General features: G+C 32.8%; 2 protein-coding genes and 1 pseudogene across 2 annotated transcripts in view; 1 reads left to right on the forward strand and 2 right to left on the reverse strand.

The window, feature by feature from the left end:
* LOC118204483 (protein FAM204A-like) overlaps positions 1-13,125 on the reverse strand; it is a 35,198-nt gene extending 22,073 nt beyond the window's left edge. The window contains exons 1-3 of the mRNA XM_085817510.1: positions 12,832-13,125; positions 12,533-12,693; positions 8,254-8,365 (exon numbers count right to left, since the gene is read on the reverse strand). Of these exons, the coding sequence (XP_085673636.1) occupies positions 8,254-8,365; positions 12,533-12,693; positions 12,832-13,017 (459 nt within the window). The 5' untranslated portion in view covers positions 13,018-13,125. The remainder of the gene's footprint in view (positions 1-8,253; positions 8,366-12,532; positions 12,694-12,831) is intronic.
* LOC146997378 (uncharacterized) lies at positions 1,537-2,298 on the reverse strand (annotated as a pseudogene).
* A 339-nt stretch (positions 13,126-13,464) lies between the features above and the next one.
* LOC118204481 (heparan-sulfate 6-O-sulfotransferase 2-like) overlaps positions 13,465-27,780 on the forward strand; it is a 30,222-nt gene continuing 15,906 nt past the window's right edge. Inside the window, exon 1 of the mRNA XM_035376796.2 lies at positions 13,465-14,181. Coding sequence (XP_035232687.1) covers positions 13,616-14,181 — 566 coding nt within the window. The 5' untranslated portion in view covers positions 13,465-13,615. The remainder of the gene's footprint in view (positions 14,182-27,780) is intronic.

Below are 27,780 nucleotides of genomic sequence, written 5' to 3' on the forward strand. Positions count from 1 at the left end.
AAGAAAGGAATGCTATTGGCTCCCATTGGCCATTTTGGAGTTGCATGAGAGAGCTGCCAATAGCAACATCAGATGCATCGGTCCAAAGACCGAGTTGAGCACCAGGAATTAGATGTCTTAAGAGGGTAGCTTTTGTAAGAGCTTCTTTAGCTGCTAAAAATGCCTTTTCGGCGTCCTCAGACCACGTAAGAGGATTTTCAGTCTTCTTAGTTGGATGGAATGATTTCTTTTTGTTAGAATGACCTTCGAGAAGCTTAATTAAAGGGGACAAAATGTGCGCTGCATGTGGCACAAATCTGCGATAAAAATTGAATAGGCCAAGAAATCTGTGAAGCTGTGTTAAGCTTGTTGGTCTAGGAAATTTAGAAATGGCATCAACTCGATCTGGAATGGAAGAAATACCTTCTTTAGAGACTTTATATCCTAAGAAATCTAAGGTAGGAACTCCAAATGTACACTTTGAGGGTTTGATTGCTAAACCATAATGATCTAACCTTTGAAAGAGAGCTCGTAGATTGTTAATATGCTCTTTGTGGCTTTTAGAGGCAATCAAAATATCATCAATAAATGCATATACACCGGTTAAACCTCTCGTCACTTCATCGATAAACCTTTGAAAAGTACTTGATGCATTGCACAAACCAAATTGCATCCGAGTACTCTCGAAAAGTCCAAATGGTGTGCAGATAGCAATTTTATGGACATCCTCGGAAGCAATCGGAATTTGATGAAATGCTTTGACTAAATCTACATGGGAAAATATGTTGCACCCATGGAGTTCACTTGTGAAATCAATAATACTAAAGATTGGATATTTGTCCTTTTTAGTCTGAGCATTAAGGGCCCTAAAATCACCGACAGGACGCCAATCATTCATATCTTTTTTAGGGACCATGTGCAATGGCGAAGCATAATTGCTGTTGGATGGGCGAATGTGGCCTAAATCTAACAGATGTTGAAATTTAATTTTTGCAATTTTCAAACGATCGGGTGCAAGTCGACGTGGTTTGGCAAAAACGGGAGGGCCAAAAGTTTCAATATGATGCTGAACTGAATGTTTGACAATTTGGTTTGCACAGGGAGCTTGAACAATACGAGGAAATTCATTTAACAACTTAGCATAATGATCATTACAAATTACAGATTTCACTGAATATATACTAGCAACATATAAAATACCATAAGAATTTAATTTGGTGCAAGTATCGTTTAAGCGACGATTTCTAAGATCTGGTTATAGGTTAAAATAATGTAAGAAATCTGCACCAATTATAGCAGTTTGAACATTGCATACATAAAAAGGATAAACAAACTGTTTTCTTAAACCTAAATCTAAAGATAATAACTTTTGTTTATAGACATTTATCTGAGTACCATTTGCAGCCAGAAAAGTTTGAATAGGAGTAGTCAGTTTATAAGATCTTGAGGCTGGAATTAAGGAACAATCACTACCGGTATCAATTAAAAAATTAATATTGGTTTTGCGATCATGAACAAATAGGCGACGCGAACTAGAAGGCGAGGCGTATGTCGCCGCTACTCCTTGCCCTGGAAATTTCCCTGAAAATTGCAGGGTGGGATACACTTTTTTGCTCTAGATGCAAATTTTTGGTGGTACCAACATAGATCACTTTTTTCAGATTTCTCACGATTTGATGCATGACGAAAATTACGATTACGAGACTGACTTCTTGAACGTCATAGAAATGCAACTTCCTTGCGAAGCAATTTTATCTCTTTAAGCAGTTCAGAGTTCGGTGTAACACTAGATGATGCACAAGAATCAGAAACTACGCTTACCTGAGCAGATGACACTTCCATTATTTTATCTGCTATTTCAGCAGCCTTTTGTGTGGTTAGAGGGGCGATCGATGCTAAAATAGATTGCACATGTGTAGGTAGTTGCTGCAGAAGTAATTCCAAAACAAAAGTATCCGCCACATTATGATTTTCTGCACGCCGCTGCATAACGCGTAAGAGTTCAGACGGCTTTCGATCCCCTAGTTGCTCACCGACAAGTAAGCGACGCATTTCCTGCGATTTGCTTTCACCACAGCGAGAAATGACTTCATTCTTCAGTTTCCCATATGGATCCGTGTGGTCAGGAGAAATGATGATATCCCTCACGGTCACAGCGATGTCAGGAGGTAAATGTGCCACACAATGGTTATACTTGGTTCTGGATTCTGTTATAGCCTTTGGAACCGCTAATTCAAAAGTAGATTCCACCATCGTGAACCAAAGAGATGGATCAGAAGGAATGAAAGGAGGTATTTTCACTGCAGATATTTCATTCATTGTTTATGATGTTTGGATAGTTTCGTTTTCGTATTTTGTCCAGATTCCAAGAAACGATCAAAAGATGTGCGTTGTCCAACGTCAGTCACCAATGTAGGAGTTCCATGGTGAGGCAAGACACAAGTATAAAATATACAATCTTTATTTTACACATCAATAATAATATTCCGATGAGAAGGGAAATTCCCGCTCCATACACACCGCTTTCTCCTTACCATCTGCCGCTCATCTGAGGCGGGAGTGCGCAGAACTCACAAAACTTCATACGGTGTTTCCATGGCAACACCACAAACGTTTAAAGTAAGATCTATGAATTTCAAAAAAAAAATTCACACTGAAGGACACAATATTTACTTCGCCTCTTTCCTAGAAAGATACTGACAATATTACTTTACATTGCTGTTGGTATCATTTGTTGCATATGATCATGTCTGTAGATGATGAATCGAGTGACTATGATTCTTTTAGTTATAAAACACGTCCAGTACCCATGCCAGACATCTTGGATTTACTTACATATTCAGAGAAAATTAGTGTTAGTAAAGAGGAGCTGCAGGCTTGGATGAATGCAGACAATTCTGCTCCTATTACACTGCCTCAAGGTGATGACAAAATAATCAAATATACTGGAAAATGAGAACGATGAGGAAGGGAATGAATATGAGAGCAACACACACAGATAGAAAATTACATGAAAAGAAGCTGACAAAGAATCACAGACTTTCATAAGATTTCCCAGGAAATGTTGATCTATGTCCGCACATGATGTTATAAATTTCACTGCACACACAGTGAATCTTTTAAATTATGCAGATAATCTTATAAGCAAGCAGATACTCAAAGTTATAAACCACCATACTAAGAAATTCGTAATTTTCCTGTGATAATAAACATGACAGTTTTAAAATTTAACTTAATTTTGTTTCCCTGAAATATAAAATCATGTTTAACATCAGTTATGCACTTTAATTTCAAATAATCTCTATGACTGTAATTATTTATTTAATTTTGGCCAACAGAACAAAAACACTACAGACAGATTTCATATGCTGGAATTTCTACAAATGGCATCATAAAACATGAGCAAGCGAGTTCTAGAAATATATATTCAATTATCTGGAAAAACATTCCATCCAGAACCAGTGCAATCTCATTGCTGACAGTTAAAAACAGGGCTGTGGAATCAGTAGGGATAATGACCGACCCCGACTCCTGGAATTTTAAAGATTTTGACTCCCTCATATATATGTAAGCATATACACATGGGTTACAGCTTTTTTTTTTTTTTTAATATAAAAAGAAGTAATAGATGCTACAGAAAAAAATTGATGGCATAGCAAATTATTTATATTAATTAGCATTTATTATGAAATGGAAAAACTGGCATTAATAATTTCTAAGAAACAGCATAGGTTTGGCAAGATCTTTGTTAGAGGACCATAGATCCGATTTGATAAACTTCAGTGCTGAAAACAGTCTTTCCACACTGATTTGAGTAAGAGAAAGAGCTGTTACTGTTAGAGCTTCTCAGGATAGATTTTTTATAAGTTCTAAAAGAGGTGTCTTGCAAGAGCAATCATATTTTTCTATGACTTCACAGGTTGTGTAGAAATCGTTGTATTTCTTACATCTAAAGTCTCCAGGTTCTTTATTTTCATTCACCTTGCCTTAGCCTTTTCAATATTATCCAAATATTTCTCAAAATCTAATTCATTACAGATGATAGAGATGAAGAGGATGATAGAGACTCAATTGCAATGTCTGCAGTTTGACTATCCTGATTTGAATACTCCAGTTGTTCTGAGAATAATTTCATTCTTAATGAAAGTTCATAGATGACTTTCTTTGCCTTTTTAATTTGTGCGTCATCTAACAAAATTTGATGTTTTAGATCCACATATATTCAACCCAGCAAGATCTCATTGTCTAGCAAACTAGTTTCTCTGTTCTTCATTGAAGATGGGATTCCTTCTGCAATAAACCCTCCATTTCAGAAAGAACAAACATCATATTTTTCCATTCTCCCTTCCTGTTAATTCTTCAGACTGTAGCTTTTTTATGGCTATATTCAGTGTATAAAGAAGAGTTTGCAACTCTGCAAGATCATTCTACATTCTTTCTGTTAGTGAAACATTAGGGTTATCTGCATCTTCTGGAAAATTTCTTAATTCTAACAACCTCTATATCATCAAATATGTGCTTTCCCATTATGTTGCTTGATCAATAATTGCTCCTTTCCCTGTTCACTTCCTAAGAATGGCCTCAATTTTGGGAGTTCTTGCTGCCACTGCTGCTTACTTAAATTTACCAATGAGATTTGTAACTAAATGAATCAGTTTAATCAATAATGGCAAATATCACATACATCTTCCTCCCTTATATTTAGTTATTAACACGTCAATAAAATAGAAAATAACTATTTATCAATGTATATAGTCTATAAATAAAAATAACAACTCAGTTTGTCATTAATTTTTTTTAATTCACTTTACTTTCATTTCAGATTCAAACTGACCAACAAAAACTGGAGTCAGAGTTGATGTGTTTTTAGCGACTCCCGCTCTTCCTTTTACCCAAATATCTGCCTCACTCCGATTCCGACTCCATGATTCCACCTCCACAGCAATGGTTAAAAGGAATTCTACTGTACATTTATTTATTCAAATTTATTTTATTTCAGTTAATGGAAACTGAACATTGAACTCAAGATATGATCAATTATGGAAATTCAAGTTGTAAAAGCAAAATTAATATACAATTTATTCTTGATTATCTGGGTGTAGATTATCCATGTATGGTGCTGCACATGCATGCACACTCAATGCTATAAGCAAGAGAGCATAAAAAACAAACACATGCAAGTCTTAACATGGAAAACAATTTTTCATAATATAGAAATCAGAGATTTATCCAGTCTTGATGAAGTCGAGGTAATAACTGAAGTTATATGGAAAAAAAAAAAAAAAAAAAAGCAAAATTCTTTGAAAATGTTGATCTGGAAAAATCCAAGAATAGTTTGATGGTGATTAGACTAAGCCAGACTTTCAGTGCTTGAGTGATGCAGATATTGTTTCAAAAGTCACAAGAACAGAATAGGCAGAGAACAATACTGAAAATACAAGTGAAGAAGATACTGACAGTTAAATTAGTCCTAAGACATTAACTTAAGTTAAAACTCTACTGTATGTCATCAACTAAAGGGGATTCCAATAAAATGATAAAATAGCACTTTGAAAAATATGAAGTAAAATTCGACAAATATTTAAATGTTCCCGAAAACAAAGAAAAATTACTGATTTCTTTTTAAACAAATAAACACATTATGCATGAAATTTGATAATTTGGATTATCCATGTTTTTCAATATCCCTGACCTGCTTGCCCAGTATCAGGTTATATAATCTAGTATGCATTTCTATATATATTATCACAAAATTTTTTGGGTAGTCTATATTTTAGGGTACCCCTTGGATTATTGGCAAGTTGTTGTTTCATTTATGGTAACCTGAGTATTTTATGCTGTATGTTTTGGAAACCCTATCATGATGTGATTGGTTGGACCCTATTACAGTACTAAGTCCGTAAACCAGATGTCCATTATCCGGAATAATCTATAATCCGGATCTCAAAGGCCACAAACTTTATTTTTGTATGCTTTTTGCATGTGGGTAAATGATGTGCGTGCATGCATTATACATGCGCGTAATGTATGCTCTACGCATGCGCGCGTTGAAAGAAATGTTTAATAAAATAAACAAATAAATATTAAGCTTTTTTTTTTTTGTAAAATTTGATACCCTTTAAATCATAATTGCTTACTTCATAAATTACGGTTTCATATTTTTAATTCTATAATTTCTGCATGTCATCTTACCAGATTTAAATTGATGATCTATAATCCGGAAAAACCCCTAATCTGGATTTGCCGAAATCCTGACAAGTCCGGATTACGAACTTTGTACTGTATTATATGATTGGTTGTAATGCAAGACTGCACTGATTTTAATCATTCAGAAAATATTTCTCAGGGCTTACTTCTGCGTTGAATGTCAGTTAGGAAGTACATAGCTTATTTTGTGCTTTACACTGTAAATAGCTGCTAATGGTAAGACTTACCTGAAGTTTCTGTACGATTTGGAACGAATGGGGGAAAAAGCACTGAGGAAGAGGAAGTTTTTTTTCTTTTTTTTTTTTTTAAGTGATTGAGGACAGAAAAAAGAAACTTTGTTGGATGTAATTCAATGGAATATCTTACATGGAACAATTATTATATCCGACTGCTGGAATTCGTACAATTTTCTTTCTGATAATGGCTTTATTCACCTCTCAGTAAATCACTCAGTGGCAATTAAGGATGCAGAAACCAGAGCTTATATCAACACTATCGAAGGTATGAGGGGTGTAATAGAAAAGGGATTTTCAAAAGAAATGCTCTTTTCAGTCCAGAACTAATGAGGATATTTTTTATTCTTTTGTGAATTATGTGTCGACAGCAATATACAGATTCTAGTTTAGATAATTTTAAACAGTTTTTGAATGCTGTTAAGGAATTCTATGTGCCATACACCAGAGATACAGAAATTTCTAAGTAAGGTAAGTCAATATTTCATTTTCATACTTTGCAGATTAGATAACATGTAATTGCATTTTTACGATATTTCCTTGTTTTATTTTAATTTAAAATGCAGTTTATTGAGATTATAATTTTTTATGCTTTAATTATGTTTTGGGCACCATTTTGCATGGAAGGGCATTGCACATAAATAGGAATGGTGCCAAAATATCACCAATTTTTGCCAAGAGAAACCCTGAAATATATTTTTCGCATTTTTTTTATTTAAAACCAAAATTATTCCAAGTATTTTCATACAATATGCTGATGAAAATTAATCAGCACAGACAAAAAAGTCAGCAATTTAGAACAAATTTCACAGACCCAAAAGAAGTAAAATTCAAAATAGCTTATAAATATGTAAAATACGTATAGAGGAAATGTGAAATATTAAAACCTTAAAAATTACAAAAACCAAAAAAAAAAAAAAAAATACAGAAGAAGAATGCAATCAAATCTGATATAACATTATCAAGAGGAGGATACATAAGGCTCAACTGCACTCCCCTTCCGTTTGAAAACCATTACATTCCTGTATTCCAAAATTAGCTGATGAACAATTGCAAAGTATTTAATTATAAAAGTTCAGCTGAAAATTTTAGAGTCCTTCCTGATGCGGCGTAAGTAAAAATCTAAGTTCAATAAAGCAATTGAAATTACTTGACTCTGCTTGGCGTGTTTGGCAGTGAAACTGCAGACCCTTTGACCAAAGAGGAATCCTCTGATATAGTCATTTCAAGTCAATTTTTAACCTTCCCTGAGATCTACTCCAAGACAGAAATCTAAAATCAGCAGCTATGGAAAATCCCTCTGGTTTGCCCTTGGTATAATAGGCATGCTCCAGATCCCTTGCCATCAAGACTTATAGAGTCATTCAGTCCACCATTAGCAGGCTCACAAGTGGACACATCAGGTGTCTCTCATTTGAACAGGAACAACAGATCTATCTGAACCAACTGAAACTCTGTGCAGGCCTCTCCTGATCACATATTGAATAGCGTAGGTCTTAAAAGAAATTACCTTTTTTCAGTCCTCTTCTTGTTTACTATTTTTTGAAGTCTGATGTATCCTCCTCCTGATAACATTAAATTAGATTTGATTGAATTCTATTTTTGTACTTTTTCTGAGTTTTGTAATTTTTAAGGTTTTAGTATTTTACATTACTTTAATTCTTATTTTACATATTTATAGAGTATTTTGAAATTTAATGGTATTGAATTTCACTTCTTTTGGGTCTTTGCAAAGCTGATTCTAAATTCTTACCTTTTGCGTATGTATTTATATATATATATATAATTAGAGAAAGCTTCTAAAAATCTTACAAGTTTGTATGGAATTATTTACCTTTGGTCCAAAGTCACCATGAGATACTGGGCCTTGTAGATGATCATTTACAGTTAATAAAGGTTTTATATCATCCCATTTTACTTCTTCGTTCCCAGATGCAACTGATTCACTACATACACAGAAGAGAGAGATGAAACAATGAACAAAATTTTATTCTTTTTATCATATAGTCAAATATAAAAATTTTAAAATGAAAAGTCATTTAAAATTTGATAATTATATAACCTTAGGTTCATTAAAATACCCATAATTACTGAAAATAGAATGGTTAAAATACTAGAGTAAAAATGTGCCGGCAATAATCTATATTAAATTTAGCTACAAAAATAATTTCTGTATGGAATTTTTTGAAAGTTCACCACATTAATAGCAAACTGTATTCTTTTGATTCTGAAGTGCACCCTATTATTCCAGTTTTATCAATAAAAGAAAAACTTCCATTCTAAGAAAAAAAATATAAGCTATAAATTACAGCTAACAAATATTATTTTAATAAACAGCTTTCAGTTGTTAACAAAAGTAGGCATAGTTGAATTAGTAACTAAAAAAAAAAATTACTTTGGAATATTTAGCATTTTAGAGAAATCTGTGATTCTAATATGTCATCAATTCCAAGATGTAGCCCATTTTAAGTGGCAAATATACAAAAATAAAGGTACATTCTAAAACCAGAGGAATATGATAATTTCAGATCATTTAAACTTATTTTTTAGACCAGTTAAAAAAGAATATTAATTTTTTTTATTTAAAAAGGTAGTTTATAAAGCAGTCATGCATTTTAGTAATCAATCATTCATTAACAGAAACACAAATTTTGAAAAAATAAATAAAAAATGTAAAAAATTTCTTTGCAATAAACTGCATTTTAAAATTTTTCTCATATTATATACAACACCTGGTGCTCACTAAAATTATTTCCATACCAAACATACTTGAGTTTATTAAGTGGCTAAGTTTAATAGATGGCGATATTTGTACTGCAAACTGTGGTATTCCTTTTAAATTTAAATAATAATTAATTCTAAAATTATAATTAAAAATTACTGCTAAAATTAAAATATTTATGCTATTTTGAAATTTATTTTTTAATTTTTTTCAAATATTCTTCTTGGTAAAGTTTTATCCTTTACAAACAATTGTTCTAACTGTGTTTGTTTCGAATTGTTTATCAGCAGTTTTTTTTAATTGCATTCTTACTATCATAAAACTGCAGGGAGGTTTTTTTTTTTTTTTCCCCACCAGCAATTTTGAGTTCAAGAGTTTTTCTTAGAATTTGCAGTGCTTTTCCAGATTCGATTGATGTTGACACACATTCTAAAAATGAATTTTCATGACTTCCGTCATCGATATCTGAAACAGCTACAGCTTGCAGTTCCTCTGAGGATCCTTCTGCATCAGTATTTCTTAAACTGTCCTCCACGGAACCCAGTTCTGTGTAGGCCACTTAAGGATTCCACGAAACTTATATGCAATATTTATAACATTTAAGAAAGTAACATCAAAAAAGGAAAATAAAATTTTTTGAAACAATAGAATAAGACCTAACCCTTGCCTCCACTTACCACGTCTGACATTAAAAGTTGTGACAGCTCCATCGGGACATTTTTTGGCCTTTTACAGTAGCAGTGCTGGGGATAAACTCAGATTCCCAGTATCAGTGATTTCCCAGCTCATTTCTTTACTGATACATGGGAAATTCCATATATATATATGAATATGACACTATGCAGCAAATACCCCCGCGTAAACAAATACCCACGTCTCGACTTATGTCTTATAAAATATAAATTGTTTTTTTTTCTCCAAGTTTTTTCTTATTGACAAACTTTAATGGTTCTGATAATGTCACATCACACATACTTTTCTACAAAATTAGAGGTAAAAAACACATCTTACGGCTATAATGTAAATAAGGAAATCCAACCAGGATAACAAACATGCATTTATTTTTTTATGATGATGCACAGATACAAGAATAATTAAAATTGTGGCTATATTTTATAGTGCACACCTTTTAACAGAAATACTATTACCCTACCATATGATCTGCACCAGACATTAAAGTCTGCTTGGAGAATCTCAGTTGTTATACTCAGCCATTCAAGTTTTTAAACCTAGAAAGTGTATTAATAATTTGTTTGTGTTTCATATTCTGCTGTTAATAGTATTATCAATGTAAGTAACCATTTAAAGTTTATTTGGCCTTATAAGATAGATGTCCCTGTATATACGAGTATATATATTTTTTTTTTCAATATTTTGATGCATGATAAAATGATGGCTTAATAGAGACACTTTGAAGTATTCTACTTCAGAACTTGACTATTCTGCTGAAGACTCTACAACTAGAAAATAACTAAATATAATAATTTAAATTATAATCTAATAAATACAAAGTAGCAAAACAATCTCATGAAAAAATAAAAGTGGCCATGCTACTCAGAGGATTAGAGGCTACAGAATTAATTTCATTATGCGATATCTATATTAATAACATCATATTTATATTTGTGTAATCATCATACACAAATGCAAATATCTTATAAAACAGAACACTCAATCCTAATGCAAATGAAAATTGGGTACAGTTTTGAGGACCATAAAAAAAATTGCATCACAAATGTACGCGCGAAAGCACCAAATCTAGTAAATTCGCCCATTTAACAGCGCGCCAAATCTACCATAAGCACAGATTTTCAGATTGTGTAAGTTTATATAGTTCTATATTTCTTAAGACGCCATTGAAATACTAGCTTAATTTTTAAATCCTTTTTTTAATTTTAAATCCTTTTTTGATATCCTATGGATTTAACAATTTGGGAACTGCCCATGACGAAAAGTCTGCAATAGAATTTTGGGTAAAGTGCAGAATCCCCCACTGCTTGACGCGTTTTTAAGAATTGCACATACTCGATATCCATGTAGACATCGACCTATTTTCACTTAAAAAAAAATCTCAGAATTGCGGAAAATGGCACTGCACACACCCTTGACTTTATCTATGTACACATTAACCTATTTTCACTTTAAAAGTAAAAGAAAATTGATAAAAATCCAATTGTTTTTACCCTTGTAAAAAGTGGCAAACAAATAAGTAGGCGATTCTGCACTTTACCGAGAATTTTTTCAAAGGCATCATTCATTATAGAAAATTATGTTTGAACAACCAACGAGTTGAAATTATGCTTTAATGATAACTCGGTAGCGAAACAGCGATGCAGGCATCCAGTTATGTTTAGCAATTGTTATATAAATTATAATAATGATCTGAAATAGTTATCTATTATTATGCTTCCATTCAGTCATGTTTAGCCTTTTTTATATAAATTATAATAATAAAAAAGTATTATATGAAATCAACCTTTCATCTAAATTAAAACATCAATCTTAGATAGTTATTTACTATTATACTTCCTTTCTCACATTAGGGTTGCTGCAATTATTTTTGGCAGCACTGGCATCAACAACAGTTTGGCGATTTTTTACGGCCCTCAAAACTGAATAGTAGTACCGAAAAGGGTTTATCAGTGCCTAGAATACTGCTTATAATTGTGCAATTTTAGATGAATATTAAAAATGCAGAGAAGGCATTTCAAGGACTTCACTCCATAATAGATAAATAATTATGTATTACCACAACCATTCCGGTTCAATAATTTTTCACCAAAAAATTATGATTCATAATGCAAAAAACTGTTTATTATATAAATCCCTATTGTTGTATTTTATCTAAAATTATTTGCTATTATCAAAGCTTATCTGAAAACTGCCCATATTATATATTTTAACTAGCCAATAAACTCACAAGTGGTTTCTGGGTCCCTCCCCCCTTTTTTTTCTGACGCAATTTTGCAGTGATAGCTTTAAATATTTCAAAACAATTATTTTCTTCATGAATTTTGCTGGAAAGTACTGTATTTTTTCAAAAAACTTTCTCATTTCTTTCTGTGCAAGCAAATTCCACAAACACATATTTTAAAACTGAGTTTAAGACAGAATATCAAAATATGCAATAGACAAAAAGAACATATATAGAAATTGAAGCATTGCTTATTAAAACTGAAGTACTGTTATGCATGGTTAACAGAACTTGATCACCTCTTCTTCTAATATGGTAGTGCTGATACATACATAATTACCACTAGTTTATTTGTCATTTGGGTAATTTAAAAATAACTATTAGAAATAAAGTACAAAAATCAGTTTTGCTCATTAAATACTAAACATAATAAAAAATGTTTAGTATTTAATGAACAAAACTGGAGTCAAAGATTACCTTGTAAATGCATTGCCAAGATCTTCTACAGCTTTCTTAATAGCTGGATCTCTCAAAGCCTTTTTAACAAGTCGCTTGGATTTTCGTTCCTCTACCCTCCGAGATCTTAATGCTGAAAAAGTTCTGATATCCGTGAACTTATTTTTAAGTTCATCAAATTTCTACAAAAATTTAAGAGAACATATTATCAATTAATTAAAACTGCATTTGAAACATCTGAATACGAAATTTCATTTTACGAAACAATTAACATTGGAAAATCGAAAATAACCCATTTAGAGTTTTTTAACGAAATTTACCTTACACTGATTCGTTAAATCAGGTTCATTTGGTTTATCTTTTTGAGTATTCTGACTATGTGCAGTTTGCACGTTACTTATATTTACTTTTTGATCATTATTATTTTTTCTTTTTTTCACTGACCAAGCGTATATGTCATCCTCATCCGATTCAGAAGAACTTCTATTATCATATGCCAATATCATAGCAAACTGACAAATAAAAGTAAGAAATATATGACTATTTAGTTCAAAATATTCACTCGATTGAAAATAAACTTTCAAAAACAATTGAACACGGAAAAAAAAACAAAAACAAAATATAACTTTTTAAGAGTTGAGAGAAAGCTCTGCTGTTCACTGATGTTTGCAGAAGCACAGTTCGTAGATTATTAATGCATCATATGTAAAAAATATTATAATATTCATTATAATATAAGATTTCAATGCATTTAATATATTATCATTTACTCTAAGATTTCTAGTAAAAAGTAAGTCCTTTTTTAAAATATTAGAAAAAAGTATATTATTGTTAGAAAAATGATTTGATAGTCGAATACAAAAGAAAGATAACTGACTGAAAAATTTCATTTATGGCACAATTAATTTTCTTTCAAAATAACTTCTCGGGTCAAAATCATCATATGCGAGTTATCGCTGATGTGACTTCAACTATAACTTTATTAAAAGTTAGCAGCGAATTTGCTGTTTACGGTTTGAAATATGTTTTTTATTGGTAAATATTGTTTCATAAAGCATAATGGAAAAAATGTATGGAGTATGAAGTAAAAATAAAGTAAAGAATATGCAGCTATCATCAGGACGTCTTATTAGATATTGTGGCTTGAGTATTGTCTTCGGTTGTATTTTTGCTGGAACGTTTATGTGGTATTTTTGTACAAACACAACTTGTTCCTTAAGTACATTTCCTTTTTTGTATTCTAAGGATTCGCTTCTTAAACCTCACTGGCATAAGCTGAAAGCGAATCGCCAAATTTTATCTAACTGGTCTTCGGAAAAAATTTTATCCAAAGATGAAAAGAACAGTCTCGATCATAACAAAATCGTTGTCGCTAAATCAGATTTTAATATAAAGGGCTCTGATGTTATAGTGTTTTTACATATCCAGAACACCGGAGGTAGTGTGTTTGCTCGTCATATGGTGGAAGATTTGACGTTGGAAAGGCCATGCCGCTGTAAAAAAAATCGCCGTATATGCCGGTGTTATAGACCTAACAATTATGGTAGTACGTGGTTTTTCAGTCGTTATACAACAGGTTGGAAATGCGGAGTTCATCCTGACTGGTCTGAATTAGCAAACTGTGTGGATCGTGTAATGGATGAAGATGAAGGAAAGCCTGTAAAGAGAAGGTATAAAATAAATTAAAATCATTAACAGTCTTATATAAACTATTATTTTATGATTGATTTAATAACAGAGTTTGTGATCTAAAAACCTGAAATATATTTACAGAACATGAAAGAATTTGATAAGCCTTCCAGTTAATGCAAAATTTGGTGACATTAATAACGTTTTACCTGTAAATGTCAGCTGCTAAATGGGAATTTGGCTAATCTTTGGAATATGATAACATGTAGTTTGGCGACATTTTGGTAATGCGATAAAGGTTACTAGCTAGGACGGGTTTTCTTCCGGAGAGGATCTGTTGGCGGCGAAGCGTATTTACTCGCCAAGCTCGTCAACGGCTAATCAGCCATGAGTTTAGCGGTGTACAGTTACGTTACAAGATATTTAAAAAGGTTAACCGTAAACTGAAAATCGTTAATAGCAATGAAAGGACTGGATATTATGTTCCCATAGATCCCCTAACTCCATATTCCCTCTGGCTTGCAGTATGCCATTTCCTGTTTGTAATGAAAAACAGCCTGTTAACGAATTTCCGCGAAATACGTTGATTGTAATTGACTGTTCATTAGCTATTTTGGTGATACATACATGTCTTCTCCATTTAAAACAAAACCAGATCATATTTGCAGATCACAGCAAATAATGAGTCTTTCATGGCAAAGTTATCAATTTGTTGAAAAATAACTTAGTAAAATTCATATCTTTCTTTAAATATGCTTTAAGAATATAAAATTAGAAAATATTCCTGTTTTTAACTGTGCAGTTTCTTGGAAATTGTCAAAACACAAGAAAAACAAAAAGGCACTTTTACTACTTGTACCTTCATTACATAATTTCAAAATGCTTTCCAAAGTATGAGTGAAAATAAATTCTCATCACATAAATTAAATAAACAATGTTTTCATTGAAATATAAACTATTGCAACTGTTTGACTAGGTAAAAAATAAAGTTTGTATAGGAATAAATTATATTCTGCTCTGACTTACTTATGCATGCATAAATAAGTGTGTGCTTATGTGTGCATGTGTCATAAAATAAAAACTAACATATCCACTATTTTTATTAACAATCATGCTAACCTCAGAAACAGTAAGGGCAGAATTTAACTTTTTTGCATGTAACTCTAACAAGCATACTATGATTCATTACTTTCCAACTGATGTTCTGTGACTGAATTCTGGTAGTTTGATTTAGGTCCTAATCTAAAAAAAGACAGCTAATTGCATGGGTGTTTTCACGGTGCTTCAATATGTTACAGGAATGCAAAGCCAAAAATCTCTTATAAAGTTCTCCTCAAAGGCACACCTTCTCTTACGCAGATATATTTTGCATGCTTTGACATAATTAAAATACACCAAACCAAACGGATACATGCCACCAGCAATTTTAAACTCAAAATATTCCTTAACTAACCCTCAAACCCTAACCTGATTTCAGTTATCGTTACTGGAGAGCTATGCTGAGTGATCAATGAATAAGAAAAAAATTTCATTGAAAAATGATGTAAGAATAGTTTTGTATAAATTATCATGTAAGTGTGATATTGCATATATTTATTATATGATTACTTAATTTTTTTGTTATTAATTATTTTTATTTTTTTTTATTACGTGCTCTGCCCTTAGGCACTCCACGGAAAGGGAGGGATGCCCTGTAGAGGTCTTTTTAAGGGAAACTATCTCGTATCCATGTTACACATGGGGAAATCACAAAAACGCGCATGCAGCCAGCCCGTTCGCCGGGACTTGAACCCAGGATCGAACTACCAGTGTTCAGCAGCTTTTACCGCTCGGCCGCTGGTGGGCTCATTAATTATTATTAATAATATATTTAGGCACAGTATTTCTTTTAAATTCATCTTCTGATTTTAAATCTATTTTGAATTTTCAAATCATAATTTTATCAAATAAGTTACTGAAAATGTAGTCACAATCTCACTCTATCAAATCCGAAAGTTGAGTTCAAGGATGGACAAACTATGGCCAGTGAACAGCTACCTGTTTAAAGCTTCTATATAGATATATATTATTCTATTCAGCAAATTATCAAAATATATTTAGGATTTTACTATGCAATACATAATGTATATTGTAAATATATATTCATTTTTGTTTTGGCTATACAATGTATACTGTATTTGTATAAATAAAACGTAAAGGAATATCACGTGATTTGTGCATAACATGAGTTCACATAGATATCTGTTATCTCACTTCATCGACTTTGTTACATCATGAACACAGATAAGTATAACAAGATTTAGATCTCCCACTGAAAATTCCCCAGAAAGCGAGAATTACTGATAATGTAACGAAATGAAGAAAGGTAATCTTTTTTTTTTTTTTTTTTGAATGTGGAAATTTTAACTATTTTCAAGTGGTCTGTTTAAATTTCCATTGAACATTAAACCTGTGCTTGATGTAACCATGAGGCTTGGGAATAGTATTCAATCTTGTTGATGTACCCACAGGGAATTACGAGATTTACTTAAGCCCTTAAAATCTGAATACTTGCATGTGCTGTATTACACAAAACAAAAGTAAGATGGCTTAGTGCAAGATGTGTTTTCGAGAAAGTTTGGCAACTGATTAACGAAATTGTGCCATTCTTCAATGAGAAACATTGTTCTGTAAAGTGTGAAATTTTAAAATATATAGCATCAATTAATTTAGAAAGCAATCACAAAAAATCAGAGTCATATTTGCAAATTTTCACAGGACTAGTAAGTGATTAGTCACAGGATTTAATTTATATTGATACAGCATGGTTTTCAACTTAGCATTTTTCACATTTCTTTGTCATATGAATAATTTAAATGTCAAAATGCAATAGTTATGAAGATAGCCTGAAAAAGAAACCTGCATTTTGAGTCTGATTTTGAGTTTAAACACAGATTTCAATGCAATTCAAATGTAACTAGAAATTTTCAGCATGCCTTGCAACATAAACTATGAAGCCGTGAGACCACATTTGCAACTTGAAGTAATTTAGTTACAGTCTAACAATCACTTGAAGCAGTTGTTTCTCAGTGTTCCAAAATTACAGTTGTTCAAATCATTATATAACTACATATACATGGGAATAACAAAAAGCAGTAAAATTTATCGCAGATCTGCACACGTTGGTTGACTCTTTTCTTTTGACGATATTCTTAGCATATGCTAAGAACATGATGCTGTTACAAAATGCTGGTTATCTCCAAAATAGATAACTTATTTATTTTGATAATTTCAAAATATTTTTCTATTCAACTACATAGAGATAATCAAATGAAGAAAATTCCCAAAGCCTGTGGAAACTATCCAACATTACAAAAAAAATCATAAAACAACAGTCTCCTATTCAACTTATATAAACAAAGTAATTGTTCAACTTTACACAATCCTAAACAAGTCTTTTAACTGAAGACTAACTTTATATCTCTGGTCAGTGCAAAGTTTTGTAAATGCGTATATTACAGATATTTTCAGTAACACATTAAAAACACTTAAAAATAAATAGCAATGTCTCCGTAAAATAATGAATGCCAAAGTGAAAACTAGATGTCATGCCATAGTCATTTGAAATAAATTGTATTGACACACATTTCACTTTGGAAAGAAGAAAGTCCATCTCTAAAAAGTTGTTTGGAAACTTATAAGAAATAATCAGCAAATTTACCTTAAAATGGACGTAAATCAATGCTGTATACATTACTGCATTTTAGAATATCCAAAATGAGAATGAAAAAAAGCAATATATTCATTGATTTTTAGGAAATAGCATATGCTGTTGACAAATTCATATGTAAACTAGGATAATTCTAGTTCCAGGATATCGCTGAAATTATTTCTCCTTAAAACAGATGTGGGAAAAAACCAGCACTTGCAGCATTCTAGACCTTTCATCAGGCCTGATGAAATTAAATGCAGCAACATCATTTTCTTCTGAATGATGCATTCAGGTGTATGAGAAAGGCATTTAGTGCATTTAATTACGGCAAAGCACACTAGGGCTATCTGCCTGAGGGGAGGGATGCCTTTCGTGGAGGACTTTCTAAGGGAAACTGGCTCTTATGCACTTTACACATGGGGAAAACCATGAAAACACCCATGCAGCCAACCCGTTGGCGGGATTCGAACCTCGGACCGAACTACCAGTGTTCAGCAACTTTACCGCTAGGCCGCTGGTGGGCATATGAGAAAGGCAGATGAAACACTTCTCAGAATGTTGTATCATAAATGAGTCGTAAAGCTTATATTATGCCAAGCAGTAATAGCTTTAGGGGCCATGACAGTGTGATGGCCCAACATACTGAGTACTGAAGATTCAAACTAGGGTCAAACTACCAGTATCCAGCAACTGTATTGCTGAACTTTTTGTGAACTTGAACAAAAGTATGAATATCTTGTTAGTGAAACCCATAACGTAAGAAAAACGGCACACTTGATAAAATGTTCAAGATTAATGGTCGATTTTGTTATGAATCCCATGGTTCTGACATGTTTTAAATATACTCCTTCCACACGGATAGAAGCTGAATGATCATTGTCCTGCTTACTACAGATATAACCTTTCAATGTATAATCTGAAGGAAAGTTTAGGTTATTCGAATATGGCAAAGCATACCAGCTGTTGACCTGAAGAAGGATGCCTTTATGAACATTCTAAGGGAAACTGGCTTGTATTTGCATTACATATGAGGAAAACTAGAAAAATCAACCATGCAGCCAGCCCTTTAACCATGATATGAACACAGATCAAACTACCAGTATTCAATGGTCTTAAGCACTAGTAGGAAAAATCTAAAAAAATGCTTGCAATATCATGCAATCAGAAATTCACTAAATGTTGCACAGCAGGATTACTTTTTCAAGTGTCGAGGATGAGAATACTTAATTTTGTTTTGTTTATATAGGTATTTGGTCATGGAATTATTCATTACATATATTCTCTGTTGTTCATACAGATACTAATATTTTAGTACATTTAAAAGTGTCTTTTTCATTAAGTGCTTTGCTTGTCAATATTCCCAAAATTGTGTTTCATATGTTAAGTGCTACTGTACATATAATAGATTAATGGATTCATTACAGAATAATACATTTCAAATATCCATTTTATGCAAGCAATTTTCAAAGTTATTTTTTGAATTTACTTGCTGATAGCTTAAAATATTTTATTTTGAAACAACTGCCTTTTTCACAATAAACTGGACATTGCCAAGAATCTTCAATATTATTCAAATCCTTTAGAGTAGCATTGTAAATAAAACTATAAGAACATTATACATTTTGTTATCTTTCAAAAGTCAAACTTTGATTAATTACTCAAAGCAGTGGTTTACTAACTTTGATGACCAATAAAAAATCTTTAAAAAAAATTTTTTTTTAATCTCATCTCAGAGAACCAATAATACTTTTTTTTATTCATTATTACTTCTTTATTTCATTCTAATCATCTATCATATATAAACACCTAGCATCTTCTGAAAGGTAACTGCTAAGATACATTAAAAATATGTCAAATTTTTAAGCATGAAAAGTGATGTAATTCCTATTATTTTAGATAAAAATAAGAGTAATAAAAATAAAAACTTTAGTTAATAATTTAAAACCTTATATTATTGCGGCCCACGTTAATCATGTTTTAGGACTCGGGTACCCTATGGTTCTGAGTGTTTAGTCTTTTAATTATTAAGAACACAGTCATACTACTCTAAACAGGCATGTTACCAATTATCAATAAGCCCCTTCCCCTCCGCCGCAATTTCACCTGCTCATCCGGTAGTGATGTACCACCAGCCAGCGGCAAAACGGAGCACGCACAGAACATACGAGAACAGATTCGTTGTCTAAGCGTTTGAAGAATCAGGTTGCTACCTACGACCACCGAATTCGCCGGGTTACCAACTTTGAACTGTTATCGCCAATTTTGGCGATGTTTACATTTAACGGATCCTCTGCGGAAGTGCTTTCGCTAGGACTTTAGCAGTGTACATGGATAAAGTCAAGAGTGTGCACAATGCCATTTTTGTGCAATTCTGGGATTTTTTTTTAAGTGAAAATAGGTCGACGTGTACATGGATGATACCATATATGTGCAATTCTTAAAAACGCAGCAAGCAGTGGGCGATTCTGCACTTTCTCCCAACTTCGCACCTAATCTTTGTCATGATTAAGCACTTTTGTTCCATAAAAGTTCTAGCATAAGCGTAATTCAGCTAGGAGATTGTTGGGAAAAAATGCCTTTACTTTGTGAAAACAAAATTTAACAATTTTGCTATTGTGTGTAAATATCTGTTGCATAGCATAACTTCAGAATTATAATCAAAGTTCATTTTACTTGATATTGTATGCATAAAGTTACATCAGGTAGCAATCTTATCGTTGTACCATTTGCTATTATTTCATCAAACAGTATTAATTTCATATTATGCTAAAAACAGACTAAGGAAATAATATCTATTTAAATTTATATAAAATTGGAATGAATATTTAGTTACTGTTAATATATGTTTATTATTAATCTCTTATTTTCGTATATGTAAGTTTATTGTTTTTTCACAGGGAAGTAATTCGAATGTGTTTATACTCTTGCATATTGCTAAGTAAGTGGAGTAATTCCAATAACATGTTAATTTGTATTATTCCTATAAAACTTCCTTACAAGACATTCTTTTATTTCATAAAATGTTCCTGCATTCTATATGGATCTGTATAAGTCTAGCTTTTTATGTTTATGTATAAATGTGAAGTATGATACTTTTTAAAACACAAAATATAAACTATGATGAAGATGATTAATAAGGTTTATTAATCATCTTCATCATTAACACTAAAAGTGTTGTAAGAATTATGTTAATTTATTAACAGTTAAAATTTGAGTTTAAACTTCCTTTCCTATTGCTTCTTAATTTCAACTTCTGGCCAGAACGTAGTTTTAAGGCTCGTTTCCACTACTGCGTACGAACGCGTTGCGTCAATTGAAGACACGCCTACGGCATCCGTACAAGCGTTTCCACTGAACATCACGAATTCCATAGAAGCTGAACTAAATTAAAAAAAAATTTTTGTGTTTCTAGAAGCCTTAAATATTATGAAATAATATATATATTATTAAAACTAAAATGTACTGTTAGTGAAAAAGTAAACAAATAAATAACATAAAATAAAAAAGTTAAAGGGATTAAAAAATAGTTGGTACTTTAAAAGTACAGCGCAACTGTAAGGAAAGGTTCACAATATTTAAGCAAAATTTGCTATGCTTGTATACCGCTGACTTCAGGGTCATAGCTGGATAATTTATTAGAAATCTTGTTTATTTTAAAATGCACTATGGGCAGTTATATTTTATACATAATCCATAAAATATTATTTTTAATTTAAACATTTTTAATTCATATCTCTTTTTATACAAGAAGTTATAAAAATAAGATTTTTCTCTTTATATATACACACATTAGGTAAAGAAAATGGAAATATTTAATTAATTAATTCCTGCGCTTCTGCAGGAGAGGACTGAATTTAAAAGCAATTATTATAGTAATTTTTTGTTAAAAAATGTTTAGGGCATTAATACTGTCTCATGTTAATTGGAATGAAAGTTTAGAGTCGTAAACATCCCAAAGTCTGAGCACATGTATATACATTCACATAAAAGTGAAACGAAAATATATATATATATATCTGCAGGGTTTCAAAATAAATTAAATTTAAATAATTCTCTTGCGCCATTGCTGCAAGGAATGAAATTTGAATTTAACAAACATTTTCTATTCGTAAAAATTAAAAGTTAATTAAATGAAATTTAATGCAAACAAATAAAGGATTAATTATTGCTGCGAACTAATATACAATATCATTTAAATTCTGAGAGTATATGTAAATGAAGTGCAAGTATCAAAATCCATGAATAAATATATAATTCCAAAAATTTATTTATCCTATTATTCAGTTATGCATTTTTATAAGTTTTTTAGGATTAAATCTATCCTATTATTCATTTGTGCATTTTTATAATTTTTTTAGGATTAATAAGCTATCCTATTATTCACTTATGCATTTTTATAATTTTTTTAGGATTAATAATCTATCCCATTATTCACTTATGCATTTTTATAAATTTTTTAAGGATTAATAAATTTTTGGAATTATATATTTATTCATGGATTTTGATACTTGCACAGCAATAATTAATCATTTCTTTGTTTGCATTAAATATTATTTAAATTTAATTAACTTTAAATTTGCTTTTTACGAATAGAGAATGTTTGTTAAATTCAAATATATATGTACAGGATATGCTTTAAATTAGTATTATATAATTTTCAAACTTTTTTGCGGGAAAAATTTAAATAAATAAGAGCATAAATAAAACAATATATTTAATGCTTATAATAATAGAAATAAATTATAAAACACGAATATAGATCAAATTGGAATAAAAAGGTAAGAATGTTGCAGACATGGTGCAAAAAGCGTATGGGATTCGAACTCACGACTCCAAAAAGTGGACATTGTTACCATCAGCTTTACCACTAAGCTAGGATTACACGTAAGTCGCATGCATATTTTGGGTTATATACATCATCAAGTAAATCAATTCTTAAAACTTAAGTTTTTTGGTCCTATTTCACTTTGCTATTGTCTGAAAAATTCACCAGAGTTTGTTCTTCAGCTTGTAGTACATTTTTTGGAAAAATCATTATCTTTTAAAGTGGCGTTCCGATTGAAGTTAAACGGGCTGCTAAAAATATATTTCATGTGCTTACAAATATATGTTATCCAAAAAGATATATTTATAAAGGGAAATACAAATTTAACATACTCTTCAATGAACTGGAGTATTTAATAAAAGGCTATCAAATTTAATTTATAATTAACGTTTTTAGTTTTTACCTGTTTCAAAAGAAAAAAATAGCAAATCTTTTAATCATATCTAATTCGCTATAGCAGTTTGATATAGTCAGACATTCATTTTCATTAAAGCTAAATGAGTATGCAGAACTAAAAAATGATTATCAGAACAAATTTTGCTATTTCATGGACTTGGAATGATAATTTTTGCCGCTGATTTTCTTGAATGAACAAGTACTGTAGTTGCACTTATCTTGTTTTTCTTATCATTTTAAACTAAATTCAGCTGATTGCTGTCATTTTCAGCATGCAGATTTCTCGCTATAATGTTAATTCAGAAATAAGTATTTTTTAGCAAAACATTCTTTCCCTATTAGCGAGCGTTCATCGCTACTTCTGCCGCCATTAATTTTTAGTCACTGCGCCTGATTGCTCCTTTTTCACCACGTGACCCCAACGCAACCGCAGACATACGGATAGAAGTTGAACATTGTTGAACTCCATCCGTATGTCATCCGTCACCGCACACCGACCGAATTGCAGATGTCAATCAAAGTGAATTCGCTCGCTGATTGGAGAAACGCACCGCAACGCATACGCAGTAGTGGAAACGGGCCTTTAGAATCACATCTGAATGCTAATGAGGAAGAGCGATATTTAACCGCTAAGTTCTTCTGTTTTAGTGAGAGAGATACCAGATATTCTGGCTAGCACGTGTATCCCTTAACGTTAAGGGGCCAACCCCGTTAAGATCTTGATAGCTTCGGCTATATCTCTTTAGTTAAGATTAGTTTAGTTTAATTCTTAGTTTCTTAAGTTCAAGCCCGAGTGTCAGTTTTATTGTACAACTCCAAGCCGGAGTGCTATTAAATCTTATTTGAATAATAAAGGGTCTTTTAACCCTTTCCAAATTTATTTACTGTCTCACGAACTTAAGCGATTATTCACTTACTAGTTACTTAAGATTCTTCACATCCAACTGTAACTTAGAATTACACAGTGGGGAATCCTACAGTGTATCTATTTGAATTCAATATGTATGTTAAAAATTGAGGATGGAAGTCAGCCAATAATTCAGTTTAGGGTGGATGTCATATATCCAATTTAATTTTAAGTTACACGTTTGGCTGTCTGACTGCCTGATGTGAAATTTATTTTTAAATGTCTTATATATCAGACCACATTGGTCATTTCGTTGGTTTAAGTTGTCAAGTTGTAGAAAAGCATATTTTCAAAAGTAAAATTGAACATACAAGTTAGAGTTAAAATGAGAGAAACAAACAAAGAAAAACAAAAAAAAAAAAATGCATGCTGGCAGTTAAAAGCTACAGAATTGCTGATAAATTTTAAATTTTGCCTGTACTTTATTTTCCCTGTTTTCAATGAAGAAATGGTAAACGATCTATTGTTTGAATGAATGTTTTCACTGAAGAAACATCAGATAATTGCTCGAATTAAATAAATAAATTGTTGCATAAATACAAAAATAAATCTGCATAAACATATTTTGGTGCTGTCATGGATTGTCTATTTGCACTATATAATGCATTGCCTAGTGAATATTTTTCAGGAGGAGGTGGATAATCAGAAAGTGCCTGAATTTTTTTGTAAATTTTGACACACACAATAAATAATAGAAAAAATCATTCATTATGCTAAAAGCGATGATTGTGTTACGGATTTGGTATTTAAATAGCTAATGTTAGTTTAATTATTTTATTCCCCGTGCAGTGTAGCATGTGATGAATATTAAAGGCTAAGCCAGAAAATTAAAAATACAAGAGCACGTGCATTTAATATTTAATAAATAAATCTCTTTTTGATTTCGAGAAAGTTCCAGAAAATTCTCGTGCACGATTTAAAATCTTATAAAAAGAGGAAAACTTCTCAGTTCTTTATTATTTTAGTTAGTTTGTTGTTGTTTTAAGAGTTTGTTTAGAAAACAGCTCTTGTTGACTAGCGAATTCGTGGATTAGCTTTCTTTAGCTGTATTGAATTAACTTCTGTTGAACGTTTCAGTAGTTAAAAGATAACTTCTGTGAGATATTGTAATACTGAAAGAATATCTGAGGGAATTTAAGCATTTTTATCATGATAATAATAAAATTTTTGTCATTTTTCATCGGACTTGTGCATTCAATTCAAACGAACCCGTACGCACGCAACAATTTTTGGTGTCAGAAGTGGGAGTTTTTAATGCCAATTACTAGAGCGATGGAGGAACAATTGAGGCAGCTTATTACTGCTTTTGCTGCATTCCAAGAAAAGATGGAAGCTGGCCAAGCATCATTTAAAGAACAGATGAAAGATTCTGTTAAAGAGGAGATGCATCTGTTAAAGAGGGGAGGAAATCTGGTCAGAAAAAGATGGAAGCTGGTCAGGAAAAGATAGAAGAATCCATTAAAAGAGAGATGAAAGCAACTGAAGAAAAGATTGAAGCAGGTCAAGAGGAAATGAAAAGAGATATTGCTTGCGTAATAGAAAACAAATTTGAGGCTGTAAAAGGCAGAATTGACACTGTTGAAACTAAAGTTGCAAAAATAGAAGAAAGAGTTTCTTCGGTAAAAGAACAAATAGAAGAAAGAGTTTCTTCTGTCAAAGATCAAATAGAAGATAGAGTTTCTATTGTAGAGCAATGAATCGAAGGAAGGGTTTTTGCCGTCCAATACCAAATCGAACAACAAATTGATGATTCGAATTCAGCAATTTCGAAAGAAGTCGATACTTTACAGAAGTTCGTAGCGACGGCAGGGAGCAATTCTGATAGTTTCAAATTTTTACCTATGCCTCCTTGTCCCTCTCTGAAGCTATTCACTTATGATTGGAAGACCTACTGGCAAGTGTATAAGACGCAATTTTCGATAGTGGCGGACACGAATGGATGGGATTCCCAAGCTAAGGCCTGTCATCTTGGCACTTCTCTGAGAGCAGATGCAGCGGATATTCTGCAGACTCTTCCCAAAAACCAGAGACTTGACTTCGAAGCTCTGTCCGGCACATTGGAGCTACGCTTTGGCGAGAAATGTTTAAAAACCTACAACAGGCTTTAATTAATATCCCGTCAACAGAAGCTCACAGAATCACTCCAGGAGCTTGCCACGGATGTTGAAAGGCTGTCCCACCTCGCCTTTACAGAGTGCCCGAGAGAAACGAGGAAAATCCTGTCCCTGTAGTATTTTATCGATGGCATCCGGGATCCCAAAATACAGAAGGCTCTATGAATGGCAGATGTTAAAGATTTTAAAAGGGCTGCGAAACGCCATGAAATTCGAGGCAGCTCAACAAGCAACTCGTAGAGACCGCCACTCAATCAGAGCTGCTCATGTCCAGGAGCCAAGGGATCAAGTCACTGTTCGTCTAGACCAGCGGTTCCCAACCGCTGTTCCACGGCACACCAATGTGCCGTCTGAAGCACCGTGATGTGCCGCCGGGTCTGGGTGTCACGGTGCTGTTCGCCCGCTATAACTCCTCCCGTCACTCCCCCCGCCAGTGTCAGAGGTGGTCACGGCGCTGTGCAGTGCTATAACTCCTCCCCCTGCCAATCTTGACAAGTGTCCGCCGTGTCTCCGCCCCCATGAGACGCAGGCAGACGCCTCACACAGTGTCAGAGAGACAACGGCTGCTGTGAGGAGAGAGACACTGATACTGCAGTGATGGACAAGTTTTTGAAAAGGAAAGAACTGGACTCTGAACAAAATCTGGAGCCAGATGAGAGCCCGAGTATGAGTGGGGGTCAAAAGAAAGCAAAGATGGTTAAATTCTCTGGCGCAAGGCAATATAGCGAAAGCTATATTTCAGTTGGATTTACTTTCATTGGAGATGAACACAAACCAACTCCACTGTGCGTGGTGTGTGGTGAAAAGCTAGCTAACAGTGCTATGGTCCCAAGCAAACTTAAATGCCATCTCCAAACGAAACACCCTTTGCTTCAAAACAAGAATGTGGACTATTTTGTTCGCCTGCGTGACAACATGGAGAAACAGGCAACTTTTATGAGAAAAACAACAAAGGTAAATGAAAGAGCTCTTAAAGCTAGCTATCAAGTTGCTGAACTTATAGCCAAGACAAAAAAGTCGCACACTGTGGCAGAGACATTAATACTTCCTGCCTGCAAAGCTATTGTAGAGGAGATGCTCGGACCTGAAGCAGCAAAGGAAATAGCCAAAGTCCCTCTCTCAAACAACACAATTTCCAGACGTATTAATGACATGTCTGCAGACATCGAAAGTGTGGTTTTGGAAAAGATCCGTATCAGTGAGAAATTTGCATTGCAACTTGACGAGTCTACTGATATCAGTGGACATGCTCAACTCTTAGCTAATGTGCGTTTTGTTGATGGTGATGCAATTAGAGAAAATTTCTTTTTTTGCAAGGTATTGCCAGAAAAAACAACAGGAGAAGAAATTTTTCGGGCCACATCAGAATACCTTGAACAAGGAGGACTTAAGTGGGAAAACTGGACAAGTGTCTGCACCGATGGAGCTGCAGCCATGGTCGGGCACACCAAAGGCTTTGTAAGGAGAGTGAAGGAAAGAAATCCAGATGTGATTATTACGCATTGTTTTTTACACCGCGAGGCCCTCGTAGCCAAGACTTTACCATCAGCCTTAGTTCATGTGTTGGATGATGTTGTGCGCATGGTAAACATTGTAAAGTCACGACCCATGAAAAGTCGCATATTTGCAGCTTTGTGTGAGGAGATGGGAGCAAAGCATAAAACCTTGCTGTTTCATACGGAGGTCCGGTGATTGTCGCGTGGCAAT

The sequence above is a fragment of the Stegodyphus dumicola genome, chromosome 5 (genome assembly GCF_044657685.1).
Source record: "Stegodyphus dumicola isolate Sdum_Otavi_A_Nest chromosome 5, ASM4465768v1".
NCBI lineage: Eukaryota > Metazoa > Arthropoda > Arachnida > Araneae > Eresidae > Stegodyphus > Stegodyphus dumicola.